The sequence below is a fragment of the Chamaea fasciata genome, unplaced genomic scaffold, assembly GCF_029207755.1.
Source record: "Chamaea fasciata isolate MVZ Bird 193981 ecotype frontalis unplaced genomic scaffold, bChaFas1.0.hap1 SCAF_4, whole genome shotgun sequence".
Classification (NCBI taxonomy): Eukaryota; Metazoa; Chordata; class Aves; order Passeriformes; family Sylviidae; genus Chamaea; species Chamaea fasciata.
This window is the reverse complement of record NW_027094089.1, coordinates 54064735-54080389: the sequence shown is the minus strand read 5'-3', so window position 1 is coordinate 54080389 and position 15655 is coordinate 54064735. Positions and strand designations below refer to the sequence as shown.

The 15655-nt window shown below is 41.9% G+C and overlaps 1 protein-coding gene across 3 annotated transcripts in view; it reads left to right on the top strand.

Moving 5' to 3' along the window:
* Positions 1-15655, top strand: part of ABCA1 (ATP binding cassette subfamily A member 1) — a 92054-nt gene that overhangs the window by 40231 nt on the left and 36168 nt on the right. For all 3 annotated transcript variants that reach the window (XM_066181614.1, XM_066181613.1, XM_066181615.1), the window contains 3 exons: positions 3907-4028; positions 8044-8235; positions 15494-15580. In XM_066181614.1, the coding sequence (XP_066037711.1) occupies positions 3907-4028; positions 8044-8235; positions 15494-15580 (401 nt within the window). The remainder of the gene's footprint in view (positions 1-3906; positions 4029-8043; positions 8236-15493; positions 15581-15655) is intronic.

Here is a 15655-nt window from a genome sequence, read left to right as displayed (position 1 = left end):
AGGGATGTTTTGTGGTTAAGGCACAAGACCTCCAGGTCTGGGAGTTCTCAGTTGTGCTGGAAGCTTCCTTATGTGACCATACAAAGGATCTTTCTCCCTGTTTCACATGGGATATGGACATCTCTTCTGCTTGTTTCATGTGGATGGGGATGGTCGCCTGTTGCGTTGTCAGACTGCGCCCAAACTGGAGCTAATTACAACAAAGACATTTCTGCCTTGCTGTTGGTTTTGGGGGTTATTTGCGTGGTTTGTAAGCAAAGGTCTCTGTTATCTGCTGTTGCTCCCTTGATGTCAGGACTGAAACTGTGAAAGTAGTCTGCCATGGGGAAAAACTCTCTCAGTATTATTTCTGCTGACTATCCCACCACTGAATCAGCAAGATGGTTCACATCAGATTTGCCAGTCTTTGAGTGTGTTTGCTCAGTCTGACCTCAAGTTTATCTCCCCATTTGTGCCTAGGACTTGCCTAGGGCTGGGGCCTATGGCTTCAGCCAGGAGGCTGAACCCTGTGCTGGGTTTCAGGGAGCCTGCAGGGCTGCAGCTCCCTGAGTTTTCTGTTGAAGGTGAAATGGGGGGGCAAGAAGAGGCTGCATGTCCATGTCAAAGTACATGGGGAGATTGGTCTCCAGTGTGCTGCCTAGCATTGTTCTGTGCCCACCAGCTTCCAGTGGCTGCCTGTAATGATGCTCTTGGCCAATCTCAAGCAAGAGAGGAAACATGCAGGTTATATCATGTTCAAGCTGACATTTTGTCTGGTTTATTTGAGTAACTTGATAGTGTGTCTAAACCTTTATGTCAGGAAAATACTGCAGTAGTAGGCTCGTGGAGGTAAAATGTGTTCTTCCACTCCAACTGTTTGCATTATTAAGTAACCTTGGTATTAGTCTTCAGAAGGCTTGCCTGTTTCTTTTGCTTTCTATTTTTGGAGGGGTTTTTCTAAGTAATGCTCATTTATTTCCTTTAGGCCCTAGTGGGCAAGCAGTCGTCTTGGATGGGAATGGCTGTTTACCAGAGGAAATCTCTGTTAACTCTTGAGTTTTTAAGGTATCCAGAGAAAGGATTTAGATGCATTGCAGGGTTCAGTGGTTTCTGTGGTTTCATGTGCAAGCTGTTATGCATGTCTCTGTGTTCAAGAGGGATTGCATAAGACACTGACCCACAAGTCCTGGAAGTATGACTGGATGGGGGTGGGGAGAAAATTCATGGTACGAAAGGCTGGCTGTGTGCTTAGGGCACTGCAGCCAGGACCATAGTGTTGGGATTTGGTGCCTTGGTCTTGCAGACCTTTTACGTGTGGTCTTGGGTAGTGATCACAGCTTCATGATCAGCTGTCGGGAAGCCAAACACTGCCCTATAGTTCTGGTAACCTTGTTCTATTTCCTTCATGTCTTACTCCAAATGATGATGAAAACTTGTTCAGGTGTTTGTAGGAGTTCTTGGAAGGCAGCATTGATTTTCAGTGAATTCTCAAGCTAAGTAAGTCTGAAAAAGCTTGGCATGACAAAAAAGGAAGGGGACAAATGCTCTGCTAATACTGGGCTGGTTAATTACAGCTGTGAAAGATGCTGATTCTTTGTTACTCCCCCGTCATGATTACAGGGAGGTCAACAGGAATCTCAGTGTGGTTCAGGTTGCATTCCTGCAGTTGCCTATAGAATATCTCTGTGACCATAAAAATCATGCCTCCATATGGCACAAAACCTCCAAGCTAAACCCAGATAAAATAGACTAGCCAAACCAAAAAGCAACACCTCACTGAGGAAACAGAAAAGTGGAAGAATTATTGCTTGACTACCTTTTTTTTTTTTTCTTCTCATAAGGCATGTGGCCCTTTAAGAGAAGCTTGAAAAATATCTTAAGTAGGGGCAGATGAAAAAAGCTTGCAGACGTCTGATCTATGCTTGCCAGTGTGCCTTCAGTCAGCCACCCCTTTGTCCATCTGACTTTCTGAATAGTTGATTATCTCACCAAAAAATAAACAAGCTGTAGAAATGTTTAGGGAGTTTGGCACATGTAGGAAGTAACCAAGGAATCAGGTGGGGGGAAAGTTTTTCCTCTGTTTGCAGTGAAGGAGGGTGCTTTAGTCTCTGCTGGAAAGAAAAGGATGGTTTTGTGTTATTGCAGGAGCCAGATCTTTTCCCAGCCTTTCCTGGGAAGGGAGTGGGAGTGATGGTGGATTTTGCTATCGGGGTTCAAGTGGGGCGTGCTCAAAACCAGCATATTCATGAGTGGTCCTGCTGCGTGGGAGAGGGAGGGCGAGGGAGAAACTTTTGCCCCTGAGTAACCTCCGCGTTGCCTCAGCTGAGGCGGGTGATTTTCTTTTTCGTGTGGAACAAACAGGCAACGGGGAATTTGTAACTGGATATGTAGATGAGGGAGCAATGACCGTCAGTAACCCCGTGTACTTCGTGCCTCAAGAGCAGAGTGGGTGGTTCCTCCCCTTGCCGGCTCCTCCACCAGGATCGGGCTGGGAAGCAGAAGTGGCACCCGAACCACCAGTCTCCCTGTCACTTCCGGAGGCACCCCAAGTGCAGACCATACTTTTTCCTGATGGGGCCCATTCGTGACAGTATCATCTACCCAACTTAAGCCAAACCCACCCCCTACAAAACCAAAGCCAACGAACCAAAAAAACCCCCCAAACCCACCAAAACAACCAAACCCCCAAACAAACAAACAAACAAATGAACAATAACCCAAGCAAAAAAACCCTCCTGCATAAGAGGTGGGGGAAAAGGTTGTTACAGCTATTCCCTATAGGAGGGGAAAGGTACAAACCCCTCATTCTTCCATATCATTACTTTCTCTTTAGGGCTCATTGTTTTCCACAATTTGCTCTGGGTTGCTGCATCCTATATTCCTAAAGTAGAAAATACAGCATGACACCTAGCTAGTTGTCTCTGGTAAATCCTATAGGACATTGGTCTCTCACCTCCCCCTGGCCTAGCTGCTTTGCTCATCACTTCTTGTTTAAGCATTGTGGAGATAGAATTGTCCTCTCTCTTAAAGAAACAGCAACAATGAAAACCAAACCAAAACTAAACACTCCTCCCTCCCCCCACAAAAAAACACCCCCAAGCAAACCACAAAACAAAACAAACGAAACCTGCCCCGGAAACAAACAAAACCAATCCCAGACGCAAAACCCCTCAAAAGACCCCCAAAACAGTGTCAGCTGTGAGAGTCAGCTTCTGAAGGTCTAGTTTTGTGGACTTTATCGTGTGCTTGGATTATAATTTCCAGATAATTCCCATCTGCTGTGGTGTAGGTACAAATTTGTTTCAAAGTCAAGTGCTAAAATACCAATGGTTTGAGGAGGTGAGGCACTGGGGAAGGAAAATGGAAACAATACTGCAAATATATTTTTGAATTCCAAGTAGCTAAGATTGTTTCCTAAATCTATATCTCTTCTGTGTGTCTGCATATGTCAGACTTTGAAATTTATGATAGAGTACATCAGCTGTTAACATAATTAACTAAAGGCTAGTAAGTCCCTCAGTGGTCCATGCAGCAGTTCAGGCCCATGTTCAGTAACAACACAGGGATTAAGTGCTAATGCTGTGGTAGGTTTCAGATCAGTGGACCAATTTGGTGTGCCTTGCTTTTGTGTATGTATGAGCAAATTGACCTGAAGTAATGACATTAACGGGAGTTGGTTTTGAAGATTGATTGCTTTTTTTGTTGTTGGGTTTTTTCTGAGACCTAGACATCATGGATTGACATTTCTGAAGCCTACCAAGTTTCAGAGCGCTTTACCAGCAGCTCCTCTTCCTTTTGTGTTATAATCTGTGTAATTCCCTCTCCCCCATTTGTAATCTTGACTTTCTCACCCTGTTCAGTGCTCTCACATGAGTTTTCTTTTGGCTTTGCTGTGACCAGAATTTTGCTTGTTTTGTCATTTTCCAGACTTGAAACTTCGGGATTTCCTGATTGACAATGAAACATTCTCTGACTTCCTCCATCACAATGTGTCCATGCCATCATCTGCAGTAGAGGAGCTACTGGATGCAGGGATCAACCTTCAGCAGGTAAAGTGTACTTTGAACTCCTAACATAATGCTCGTCTCTTGTTTGTTTGGCTGTAATGCCAAGATCCACAATGCTGGACCCCTCTGTGCTAGGTGCTGTAGAAACACAGAAGAAAATGTATTCCCCCCTTCTCTCTTCCCTCTTGCCCTCAATTTACTGTCTTACATGATTTTAAGCTGTAAAAGGACACTCGGACCTCTTGAGCAAATGTTTTGAACTGCCTAATAGTATCCTCAAGCTAAACTGAATTTCTTCCTTCCTTCTTTTTTTTTTTTTTTTTTTTTTTTTTTTTTTTTTTTAAGGGAAGTAAAACATTAATTACGCTGCTAGCACTGTTCTGACTGTTTTCAGTCACTCAGCTTTAACTGGAACAGGGTTTCTAAGTCTTGCTATGCCTTACGTTGCTGTGCAGCAGCAGGAGTTCTACTTTTAGGTTTGTGGCCAATGCATCAAGACAGACACATTGTAAATTACGTAGTACAGGAATCCTGCTCCTGAGGGCCCCATGATTGCAGTCATAAACATAGCTGGTGGTGACAGTGGGCTGGAGCCCCGTCTTGTGATTGCTGTCTGTCATTGTCAAGCTTGTAACAAGTTTTTTGCTAGGCTTGATGAATTAGTCCACCAGTATCCTTTCTAATGAAGAAGTCAGAACAGACTTCAAAGAAAGACCCAGGGTTCTCTTGAAAGAATGCAAAGGATGGTATGCAAAAGGAGGAGGAAATCAGTTTTGATCCTCAGCTCCATATCAGATCTTTTCATTGAAGTGGAATGGATTAATTGTCCTTTTAGTCTTTTTTTTCCTGTAGTTACAGATGCTGTCCCTCTTTGCACACATTGTCTTGTTTTTTGGTGAATTCTTTCAAGCCATCTGTTTTAGTGCAGTTTGATAAGTTATCCTACAAGTTAAGGATCATTCTACTAAAAAATGTAAAGCAGGGAAAAAATTCTTACCCATTTTAGGCTGCAAGTTTTGTTTTACTTGAAACTAATTAGATTAAGACAGAATCATGCTACACATGATTCTTGGAGGGTAACTGGAAGACTGCAGCAACAGCATTCTTATCATTCTCTCTAAGTTAGTGGAGGGGCAGAAAGATTTTCAAACAGGCAAAAAACCTCACCATACATTGTATGACTACCATACTGCATTGGTTGTATAAGGAAATGGAAATAGGAAAAAAGCTTAGCTCTTATCTACATAATGTGTCTGAAGGGTGGTGAAAGGCTGATCAGTCACCTTGTTCTTCCTTGAATGCTTCAAGCTGTGCTCTTGGTAATTCTTGAGCTGAGTCTGCTAAAGCACTGGGAGTGATGCTGCTAAGTCATAACAGCATTCTGTGCTCAGGGGTGGCAAGAAGAGCTAATCTGAGCATCAGGACATTAGGCTGCAGAACAGAGCACTAGCCCACCAAATTTTCTTTGAGCATGTTTCTAATACAGATGGTAACAAGAGATGCGGACCTCTCCCTTCCTGGAAAATGACTTTATCTGACTCACAAAATGGACGTCTTTGATTTTGCTGGAGATCTGGTTTGGAGATCTGATCTCACTGCTGAACTGACTAGTGACTTCAGTATTAATAGGCAGTATTTGTTAGGTCTCTGAATGAGTGGGTCACAGCTTCGTTCAAAAGTCATGTAGTGAAAGGGCCTTTCCAGAGTATGCCAACCTTTCACAGAGGATACAGCCTTCTTTGCAGTCTGTTGGTGTTCTGAGGTTGTTCAGCGAGGCTGGAAGTTAGGATATGCAACCAAGTAAGGAACTGAAGTCTCCAAGGAGATGGGACTGTTCACTAATGTGACTGTAATGACAACACTCCAGCAAGTCCAGCAGGGTTGTGTATCCAGCGTACTGAAATTAGTGCAAACAGATCACAGCGACCAAAGCCTTGTCTTGATGGGCATGTTGCTTCCTGGGGCTGAGTGGCTCAGCCTTGTGTTTTTCCAGTGGTGGCAGGTGTGCTCAGAAGGGTGTGGGATTTGGAAGGTGCCTGGGTCAGCAGTGGGCAGGCAGCTATGTAATCAAGTCTGGTATGCTGCAGTTGCAGAGGTGTGGCCAGACAGCCCTGGTGTGGCTTGGAGGCAGGAATTGGTCCTGTCCCTCTGAAAAGTTGAAGGCACAGTGAGTTCCTGGGCCTATGCTGCAGCATGATGAATTGAGTAACAGTGGAGAGTAAATAGTAATGGCCAGTGCATATTCTGCTTGGAACAAATCTATTTCATGAAGCAGGAAAAGTCCCAATGAGAGAATTATGTGATATGTAAGGACAGAACAATTACCTATCACTACTTTCAGGCATGAGCTTGGCATTTTGAGAGTCCTCAGGGGACTAAACCTGTCATTTAGGATGTATTTTTCCTGTTGAAGACAGCATGGGTTCAGATGACCGCAAGTGGTTAGAGAACTTGTGGACTTAGTAAGACAGGGAGTTTCAGTCTGGGGTGGATAGGTAGAGTGTTTTTTCTAAGGTCTCATGCTATGAACCTCAGTGCTTGAAAAGGGCAGCTTCTCTCCAAAAGAGCATGAAGTCTGGCTGAAAAAGGTGGACATTTTCAGAATGGTGAAGGTTGGTCACCTTCACTTCTTGTGAGTGAACACTGAGGCACTGGGAGACACTGGTTTTTCTATATGTCTCCCCAGGGAAGCTTGTTCTGGGAATGTTATTTCAGTGCCCCACAGATATCTTCTTTTCAGCATGGCTATAACACTGGTAGTAATATCCCTGCTGGCAAGAGAAAGAGTACCCCAGATTTTCAAAAGGCAAGTCTTTTTGATGTGAGAACTGTGTGGCATTTAAAGATCCTATTTTTGGCATAGGGATATGGACCAAGATTAAAGGTTTGCATGAGTATTGCATTAAAAATCCCTTCTCTTTCCTGTCAGTTCCATTTGCTTTTTTCCTGAAATGCACTACTTCTCCCAGATTGTGCATACCCCTTTGGTTTTGACAGGCCAGAAATTTCAGACTTACCAGCCTGGTTCAGGAGCTGCTAACTCTTCTGGAATGTAGATCAATCCTCTTTAGTTGTTGTTGTAAGTTGGGTAATGCACACTGAGTCTTATGAAATGACAGAAAGAAGAAGTTAAGTCCACAGCTGTTGTTACCTGTGCATTTACAGTAAAATGGTTCCATCTGTCTAGCCCCAAGGCAAACAAAAGTTTCTTTCCAATAGCAGACTCTGGGTTTTTCCTTGTTTATCACCTTTGAGAAGTATGCAGCTTTTTGACATGGACTTTTTTGTTCAGCAAACAAGTTGGTAACTGACCTTATTAAAAGAATTTGTTTATCACGTCTGAAACAGTCTGGTGATAACCCAAAGGGATTTTGTCAGGTTTGTTAATAAGGTGATTACATGTGGCTTAGGAAACATTATTGACAAGGGAACCATTACCTTAAGGAAGTATGCCTGTGAAGGAAGACTCTAGGATCTTATCTCTTTTGTTGCAGTCAGTAAGATAACTTTTTTTTTTTTGCTGATACATTATCTGCTCAAAAACACTGCAAAATGTTTGTCTCAGCAGTTAATGAGTAGATGCTTCAGAGTTAAGGGAGATTATTCTGAATCATTACTGCATAGAAAATGTGGCTGGCAGATACGTCTAAGTAGTTTGGGACATAAGTCTTTTGCCCTTCACATAGATTTGTCAGACTTGGGTTTGGTCACAAGCCTTGTTTTTCTCTGTGTCTCCGTTCCCAGAAGACTGAACATTAGGCAATACATGTCTCCTTGGTTGGAGGAAATGGCTGCTGTGGAGGGCAGGATCACTGCTGCTTTGTGCATATGTGCAGGGAAGTGAAGAGAGACCTTTCTCTTACATGTTCTCAGCAGGGAAAGGTTTTTCTTGGAGCTAAGTTGCATAAGAAGCTGGGCTGCTAAACCTGTAGAGAACATCCCCCTACCTCTGTCTGGAAATGTTATGAATGGTTTGCTTTGAATAATAACCTGAGCAAAGTTCTTTTGTTGGAGTCTTAGATGAAGACAGACTTACATGCTTTTCCCACTTTCATAGGTCGTTGTGTCTGGTTATCGAATGCGACTGCGAAATCTCTGCAATAGCTCGACATCATCTGAATTTCTTATGACACAAAATCAGATAGCAACCATGGACTCTGAAGCCTTCATTTGCACCATGTCAAAGGAAAAACTCCATGCAGCTGAGCAATCCTTCCGTGCTAACCTGAATCCCTTGAAGCCTCTTCAGGTGAGTTCACTGGCCCCACAAGTGAGAGTCTGTCATGACATTTTCCATGTCTTTCAGTCTAGGAACTCATTCCTGCATTTCCAGAGCTGCTTAGAGGCAGTTAGAAAGAAGAAAGAGGTCAGTCTTTGTCATGGGAGCATGAACAACTTTGCTTCTTTCTGTCATTCTTACCCTCCCTGTTCAGTCTGCTGCTTGCAGAGCCTATGCGTGCGTAGTCTGCAGCTCATTTTGCCAAGAGGAAAGTCTTTATGCTGCGCAATAACGAGGAGGCTCTTGGTTGTCCCTGTGTTTTAGTCAAATGCTGTATCTTGGCTGGAATGAGTCCAGATATAAGCCTGGCTTGTGCTGAGCTCTGAAACTAGTGCCCTCTGCCCTTAGCATGGGGCCACTGAGTGCAGAAGTTTCTAGCCACTGACAGGCCACAGCCTTTGAGTAGGTTTAAATCATGTAAAGTGAGTCAAGTTTTAAAGTCCTGTTTCAAAAATTAATCAACTGAATGGGTATTGGGGGAAGAATTTATTGAATATCAAGAAAGTACTTTATTTACAGGGTGACTGGAGATTAGAGAAGACTTGGATCTAGGAAAATCCAGTGATATTTTGCTACAGATCTGCAATATCTTCCATATTAAAATATGGAAGGTTGAGGAATTCAGTGCTGGAAATAAGAGTAGAGTGAAAAAAGGTCCACAGAACCAACTCTGTTACCCATTAAAACAAATATTCTATTGTCTGCTGTGTGAGTTTTCAGATTTGATAAGTCTTTCAGTACTCAGAAGTCATGTACCACTTTCTTGGCTTTGTCCCCAGTCAAAGAGGGTCATTATCAAGTACTGGAATCATATTACTCTCCTGCAGACTACGTAGCAGTCAGTGACTTCTCTCCACAGCTGATCTTCTGTTTTCCACATGTCCTCCATCTGTACTTTGTCTTTCTTGCTGGAAGAGCAAGACAATCCATAAGCATTAGGAGATGGGGTAACAGCGCTTAAGTTATAACAAAGATGGGCTGTTTAGAGAGGAATGGCTATAATTTTTCTTGTCTTCAGTTGTATGTGTATGTGCACACATATACATATTTTATTTTAAACCATTCAAAGATGCTAGAATTTTGAGGTCTGAGGGGGTTGAAAATAGCCAGCTATTATACCACTCTGAACTGGTTTTCTGGGCCCTGTGGAGACTCAGTCTTGCTTTTCTTATTTATGGAAGCTTCTCCAGCTTAGCTGACAGAAGCAGGTACTGAGAAGCATGTCTATATTGCTTGTTGATGAAAGGAAACAGTCATAAGCCACTCTGTGCTTCTTGGCAACAACAGTATAGGTTTAAGACATTATGTACTGTTTTGGGGGCCTTCTGAGAAGCTGGCTCATGATCTTGTCTTCAAGGGGGGAAAAAAAAGCTCTAGTCCAGAAGCCAGCAGTTTTAAACCTGCTGTGCATTTTTGTCTGGTTTGTCCACAGTTTTCCTCAGAAACGTGTCACAGTGTATCCTGTAGTAGTGAGTGAAACAAAAATTAACTGGCTTCAATGTGGCCAGGCAAAATGGATAGCTAAACTGTAGGATCTCACCCAACACATTTGAAACTTAGTGTCTTTAGAGGCTAAAAAGTGCCGTGACCTGAAGTAACATCTTTGAAGAAGGAACTTTCTGTTCACGAACAACGGAGGCTTTTGACACAGCTTATTGAAGGCAATGTGTGTCAAATCTTGGACATGCACACTGAAGATATCATGCTCTTGTAAATACTACAGAGTCTGTAAACCAATGCCAACAATTTGTCAAGAGAATTTTTTTCTCTTAATTCTTTTGATGTACTTCACAGCAAGGCATTTCAGTAAGCAAAGTAGAGGGCAAGTCAAATGCAGGTGCAACAGCAATTTGGAGACAGGTTTTTAGCTTGTGTAATTGGACATGGGCTTCACTGGTTGCACTATTTTGTGATTTATGGAGAGGCAGCATCTTAGTACAAGGCTAATACAAGAACTTGCAATTGTATGCAAGAACTCTGTAAATTCAACACCAAGGGCTTGAATTATAAACTGGAAATTTGTGCCTCTTTGATATCTGGTCAGTGAAGTGGCTGTGGTTTCTTGAAATGTCTTAATACCTATGACTTAGCCTGACATCTGCTTGCTTGTTTTTTCCCCTCTGCATTCCTGTTTGTTATTACCTCTGCAAGATGATGCAGTAAATTTCATCATGGAATTGATCCGGATTAAAAGTGATTGACCTGATTGTATGTTTACACAAATATTTATGCTAAAACATGAAGGGGAGGGTGCAAGATTGAGAGCCCTATGATCAGGGAATGAGTGTGTGGGCTGACACCCTGATGGCAATACTCAGTTCTGCTGGCTTAAAGTGTGTGTGCATTTGCAGCCGTGGGGAAATTCTAAGTGTTCTAAGTAGCTCTCAGAAATGCAGTAATCACTAGAAAATTATGGATAGATCAAGGTTTTTAAAGAAAAAAAATGCATACATGATGAAATGCAGGAGCACTAAATGTCACAGCACTGATGAGTTTTTTTAAAAAAGAAAGGCAAGAATTACATACCTACTCCTCAATTCTATCCAGAACACCTTTATTTTGCCCAAAAGGCAGTGATACAGTTAAGACAAGAACTTCTAATTAAAATTTCACACTAGGATTCTAGTTCTGTCACTGGTCTTTTGTGTTACTTCAGTTTAGCCTCTTCTGTACTAAGAGAAAACAGAGCCAAACACATGGAGGTGTGGTAGGGAGGTTAAGTGCTGTGTCCTTACTCTTTTGCATGTAAGAACCTACTTGATGCAGGCTGTCTAGATCAAAACCCAGCAGAAAATCTGGGTGTGATCACAGGGGCATCAAGGCAGAGGATCAACTTTCCTTCTTCTTTGAGTGTTCATTCCGCAAGATAAAAAAAATGTTTCAAAAAGTCAAATTCCCTATTCCATGACCCATGTCTTAATCAGCATTCATTCTCTGAAGCCTTTTGACCAACAATACTACAGGACATAGGATATGTTGTACAAGCTTCCTTGTGGACATGTATCTCTTCTTGAGGCTTGCTTTGCACTGGCTAAGTGAGACTGAGGCAGGAGAAGCTGGTTTGAGAACAGCAGTGGAGCAGTACATCTGACTGCATACATGCAAGTTTCCTTCCTGGCTTTCTCCTTGTGATTGGCCAGCAGTTGTCCCCTAAAGGGACTACACAGTTTGGGAAAGGCTAACAAGAGCAATAGCAGTAAGTTCCCAGCCATTATAACACAGTCCAGTGCGACATTTCTGACTGTCTTATATCACAGATGTACCTGTTTGTATATCCCTTGGCAAGTCTCCCCAGTTTTGAATGTGATTTGGCAGGAGAAAGTTGAATGATAATTCAGATTGCTCCCGTGTAATTTCATCTCTTAGACACTACTGCCTAATAAGGGCTTTGCCATACTCACTTCCAGTGGAATGGATCTATAATAAGCCATAAATATGCTGTGGCTTGTGTTCTACAGTGGTCCTTGAAAGACGGTGGATGAACACATGATAATCCAGTTGTTTTTCCTCCCTCCGTAATATGGGTGGTATTTTGTCAAATGGTTAGCATGAACTAAGCATTAGAAAACAAATGAGTTGCAGTTTAAGAATGGCTTTTAGAAAAGGTCTCCTAATGTAAATATGTGCTGCAACTGAACTCGAAACTTTCCTTGGTCTTTTGAGAGTGTTTTCAGTCAAGCAGAATGATATCATCCTTTGAAACAGCAGTGGTTTGAGACTTCCACTCTCAGGAAACAAAAGCAGAAGCTTAAAGCATGTGATTTTTCTGCAGAGACCAGTGGAAAGTTTCTGGTAAGATCAATATTAAGTCGTAATAACTATCTCAAAGCAAATGTGACAGAGTTGTCTTTATTAAGGAGGAACAGTCAGCTGTGTGATGCAGATTGAATTTTGGCTGAATGTTTTGACTTCCCAACACTTAATACCCATGCATTCTCATGTATGTTAAAAAATCAGATTTGTCCATCCCCTGGAAGTCTCATGTGAATTTATTCAAGGCTTGTTTGTCACCTCCAGCCATCTCAAGTATTTGTCACTAGAGTAAATCTTGTAGTATGCACATACAAACACAGAGTGCCCCCCAAGTAGACTCAGTACCTCAAGCGTATTATGATGTTGGCTGCCCCAAAAGACAAATTTAATGACTTGATAGCCACAACCACAGTAATTGTAGAGGGCAGTTGTGTTCAAAACCTGCTAGAGCTTTGTCTTTCCTCAGTGTGCCTAGAACAGACAGGAGATATTTTGGCTGCACTTTGCCAGTAAATGAGTCATCACCCTCCCTGGCCCCTAGATGTAGTGCAGATACCTGCTAAAGACAGTCTCACAGTAGGAACAGTCTTCCTGGATCTACCCTGAATCTAGAGGTTTCTTATTAATGTAATTAACTACTTAGTGAGTCACTACAAAGATGTATATTACAGGGAAATTAATGACATGCTCATCTGTTCAGAGAAGAGTGGCCCTTATGACTGATTTTTTTTTTTTTTTTTTTTTTTTTTTTTTTTTTTTTATGTTGTCTCTGGAGATGACTTATGAGAGGCTTCCTGAGTGGGCTTTGAGGTTCAAGAAGTAGTAGGGAGAATAAAGTTTCCTCTATATCAATGATAGTATTGCAAGTTCTGGTGAGAAATGATCTTGAAGTTATATGAATTTGTTAGGGAAGAAAGGTCTGGGTGCTGTGGTATGAAAGGATAAATGGGTACTCCTCACATTTCAGAGTTAGGTTTTCAAGCTCCTTGAATCACCTAAGACTTATGTACGAGGTCAGGAAAAAGTCCTGTTAGGCTCAGTGTCCTTGACTGATAGTCAGCAGTGGCCCTTAATGGAGGCATATGAAGGGATGCAGCCATTGGACAAGTATATAACAACGTTTCTTCAGTGTAATGTCCTGTTCTTCAGTAGCTTGCAACCCAGACTTTCTCATCTACTGCTGGGATCTTGTTGTTTAATAGCATTTGGTAAGATTTTTATCTTCAGTGAATTCTTTTAAGTTTTTCTCAAACTTAAAATACTTTCAGCATTGCATAGAGTCTACTGATTTTACAACTGTTTTGACTAAGTTGTGTATGCAAAAACCTTTGGTATGGTTTTAAACTGATCATTTCACTGGAAGTTTTCTAGTCCTGAAAGAGGCACAGAAGGCAATCCTCCCACCACCATTCCCCATCCCACTTGTAAGACTACAGACCTTTGTCATAACCTCTGTTTGTCCTTACATGTTCCATTGGAAGAACTGTGGTCTACTGTTCTTCCTTCTGGGCACAGGTCACTGCCCAGATGAACTCTTAAACACAACTTGCTTACAGTGTTCCCCACAGCATGTTAAATTTCACCCATAAATATACAAGTTAAACAATCCAAGTAGGTATCTACAATCAAGTTGTGCAAGTATCAATCAAAAGGGATTGATATGAGGTAAGAAACCATTCTTACCTTGAATTGTGGCCCTTATCTGTACCTGAGCTCCTTCAGAGATGGAGAACCCAAAATTGCACATAGTACTTGAGAACCAGGATTGCATTGTGGATTTATGTTGATATTGATCTGTTTTATCACTGTATTTCTAAGATCTCTTTTTGAGTGGCGTTAGCTAATTCAGGGCCATACAAGGGTATCTTTAGGTAGAACTGTCTTTTTCCTATGTATTTTACTTTGCAGTGCTGAATTTTGTCTGGCACTTTGTAACAGTGTATCAGTAGGAGGATGTTCACTAATCCTTTGCAATTGGATTTTGACTTTTCACTGTTCTGAATCAATTAGTATCTTCAGAAAACTTCCTCATTCGCCCTGTCCCTGAATCACCTCTGGATGCAGTGAACACAAATCTTTGTGGAGATTGGTGAAGTATCTGGAGCTGAAAAAACACATCTCTTGTTATGCATGAACCTGGAACTTTGTACCTCATCTTACTGCTAAAGTTGTAGTGGTAGAACAGATATGTAGCTTTGATATTTGCTGGCTAAATTTCTTTAAATATGTCTTGAAGGTCTAAGCCTGTGGGGATTTTTAATTGCTTTTCTCCTAGATTATATGTTTTCATTTATCCAAACCTTAAGGACTGCATTTAGTACAGATGACAGAGGTTGGAGAATCCTCCCTGAATTTGCAACTGGCATTGGAGCAAAGACCAACTATGCACTCAGAAAAGTTTGCTGAATTTTAAACATCTCAGCAGATCAGCAGAATCAGTGCCCATTTACACCAGTTGGCACTGACCAGGTCTTACCCATCTCCAGCAGATCAAGCAGAACAAGTGAAAACCTCCCAACTTTGTTTCCAGAAATTGCTTCAGGAAATATGTGAAAAGGATTCAGCTCAAAAGATGTGTGCTAAAATCAAGGGCCCTTGCTGTTCGTCTCTGTGTTGCAATGCTGTAACTTTAGTATGCTTTCAAATGCTGCAATATGGAGCTACTAATATGAAATCTTCAGAATTTTTTTTTTTTATCTTCATTCCCTTGAAACAAGGATTGTGCCCAAATGTTTTCCATGCAAGATAATCCAGATATGTGAATGAAAGGGAAAAAGAACCCCACAAATCAAACTCCAGGCCACCAGTTACATGTAGAGCAATTGGAAACAAGGAGTTTTCTTCAATGTGACAAATAGTTCCCTGAAAGCTATGCCTTCCAATTCTGGAAGACTATCAGTCTTGCTCTTTGGTGATGTTGCATGCCATCTATTTCCTGGAAGCTCTTTCTTTTAAAATACACCGTTGGTTTGGATAAAGAACATCAAGGCCTGATGGGAGGACTTGAGTGGTGATAACGTACACTGCAGTAGGGAGTCCTTTGTATCTGAGCTGGTATCTGTGTAGTCTCACTGAAAACATGTACCCACCAAATTGCCTTTCCTCCACTGTACTGACTTTGCATCCCCTTCTTAGCACTGGCTTGCAAGATTTCACATGCTGTCCTGTAGGCTGTCCTTGTTTTGTGGCCTGGAATGCAAGCCATCCTTTGCATTGTAAGTGTGTTTTGTTGGTATGGTTCTGATTATGGCATCTGTGTGCTTAACCTGTGAAAAGAGAATGGGGTGATCCTAATACATTGCAGGGTGCAGAAGCCCAGGGTATTTTAAGTTCAAGGTTACACAGAAAGCCAGCTCTGTCTTGCCCACCAATGTAAACAGTCCTAACTGCTCTATACAAGAATATTTATAAGAGTTTTTATTTCTTCATTTGTGCTTTGCAATAATTTCTAGTTTCCATTTCTCTCTTCCTGCAGAGACAACTTTCTTTCAATTCTTCCTTGTGGGCTCTGTCAGAAACTGTGGAAACTTTGAGAGCGAGTGTTGGGAATCTTGTTAAAGAGGTAAGAAGAGTCTTCGTGTCAGCAGAACACACCACTGTGGTTGCTATCTTAGCCTGTGATCGAGTGCAAGAGGCA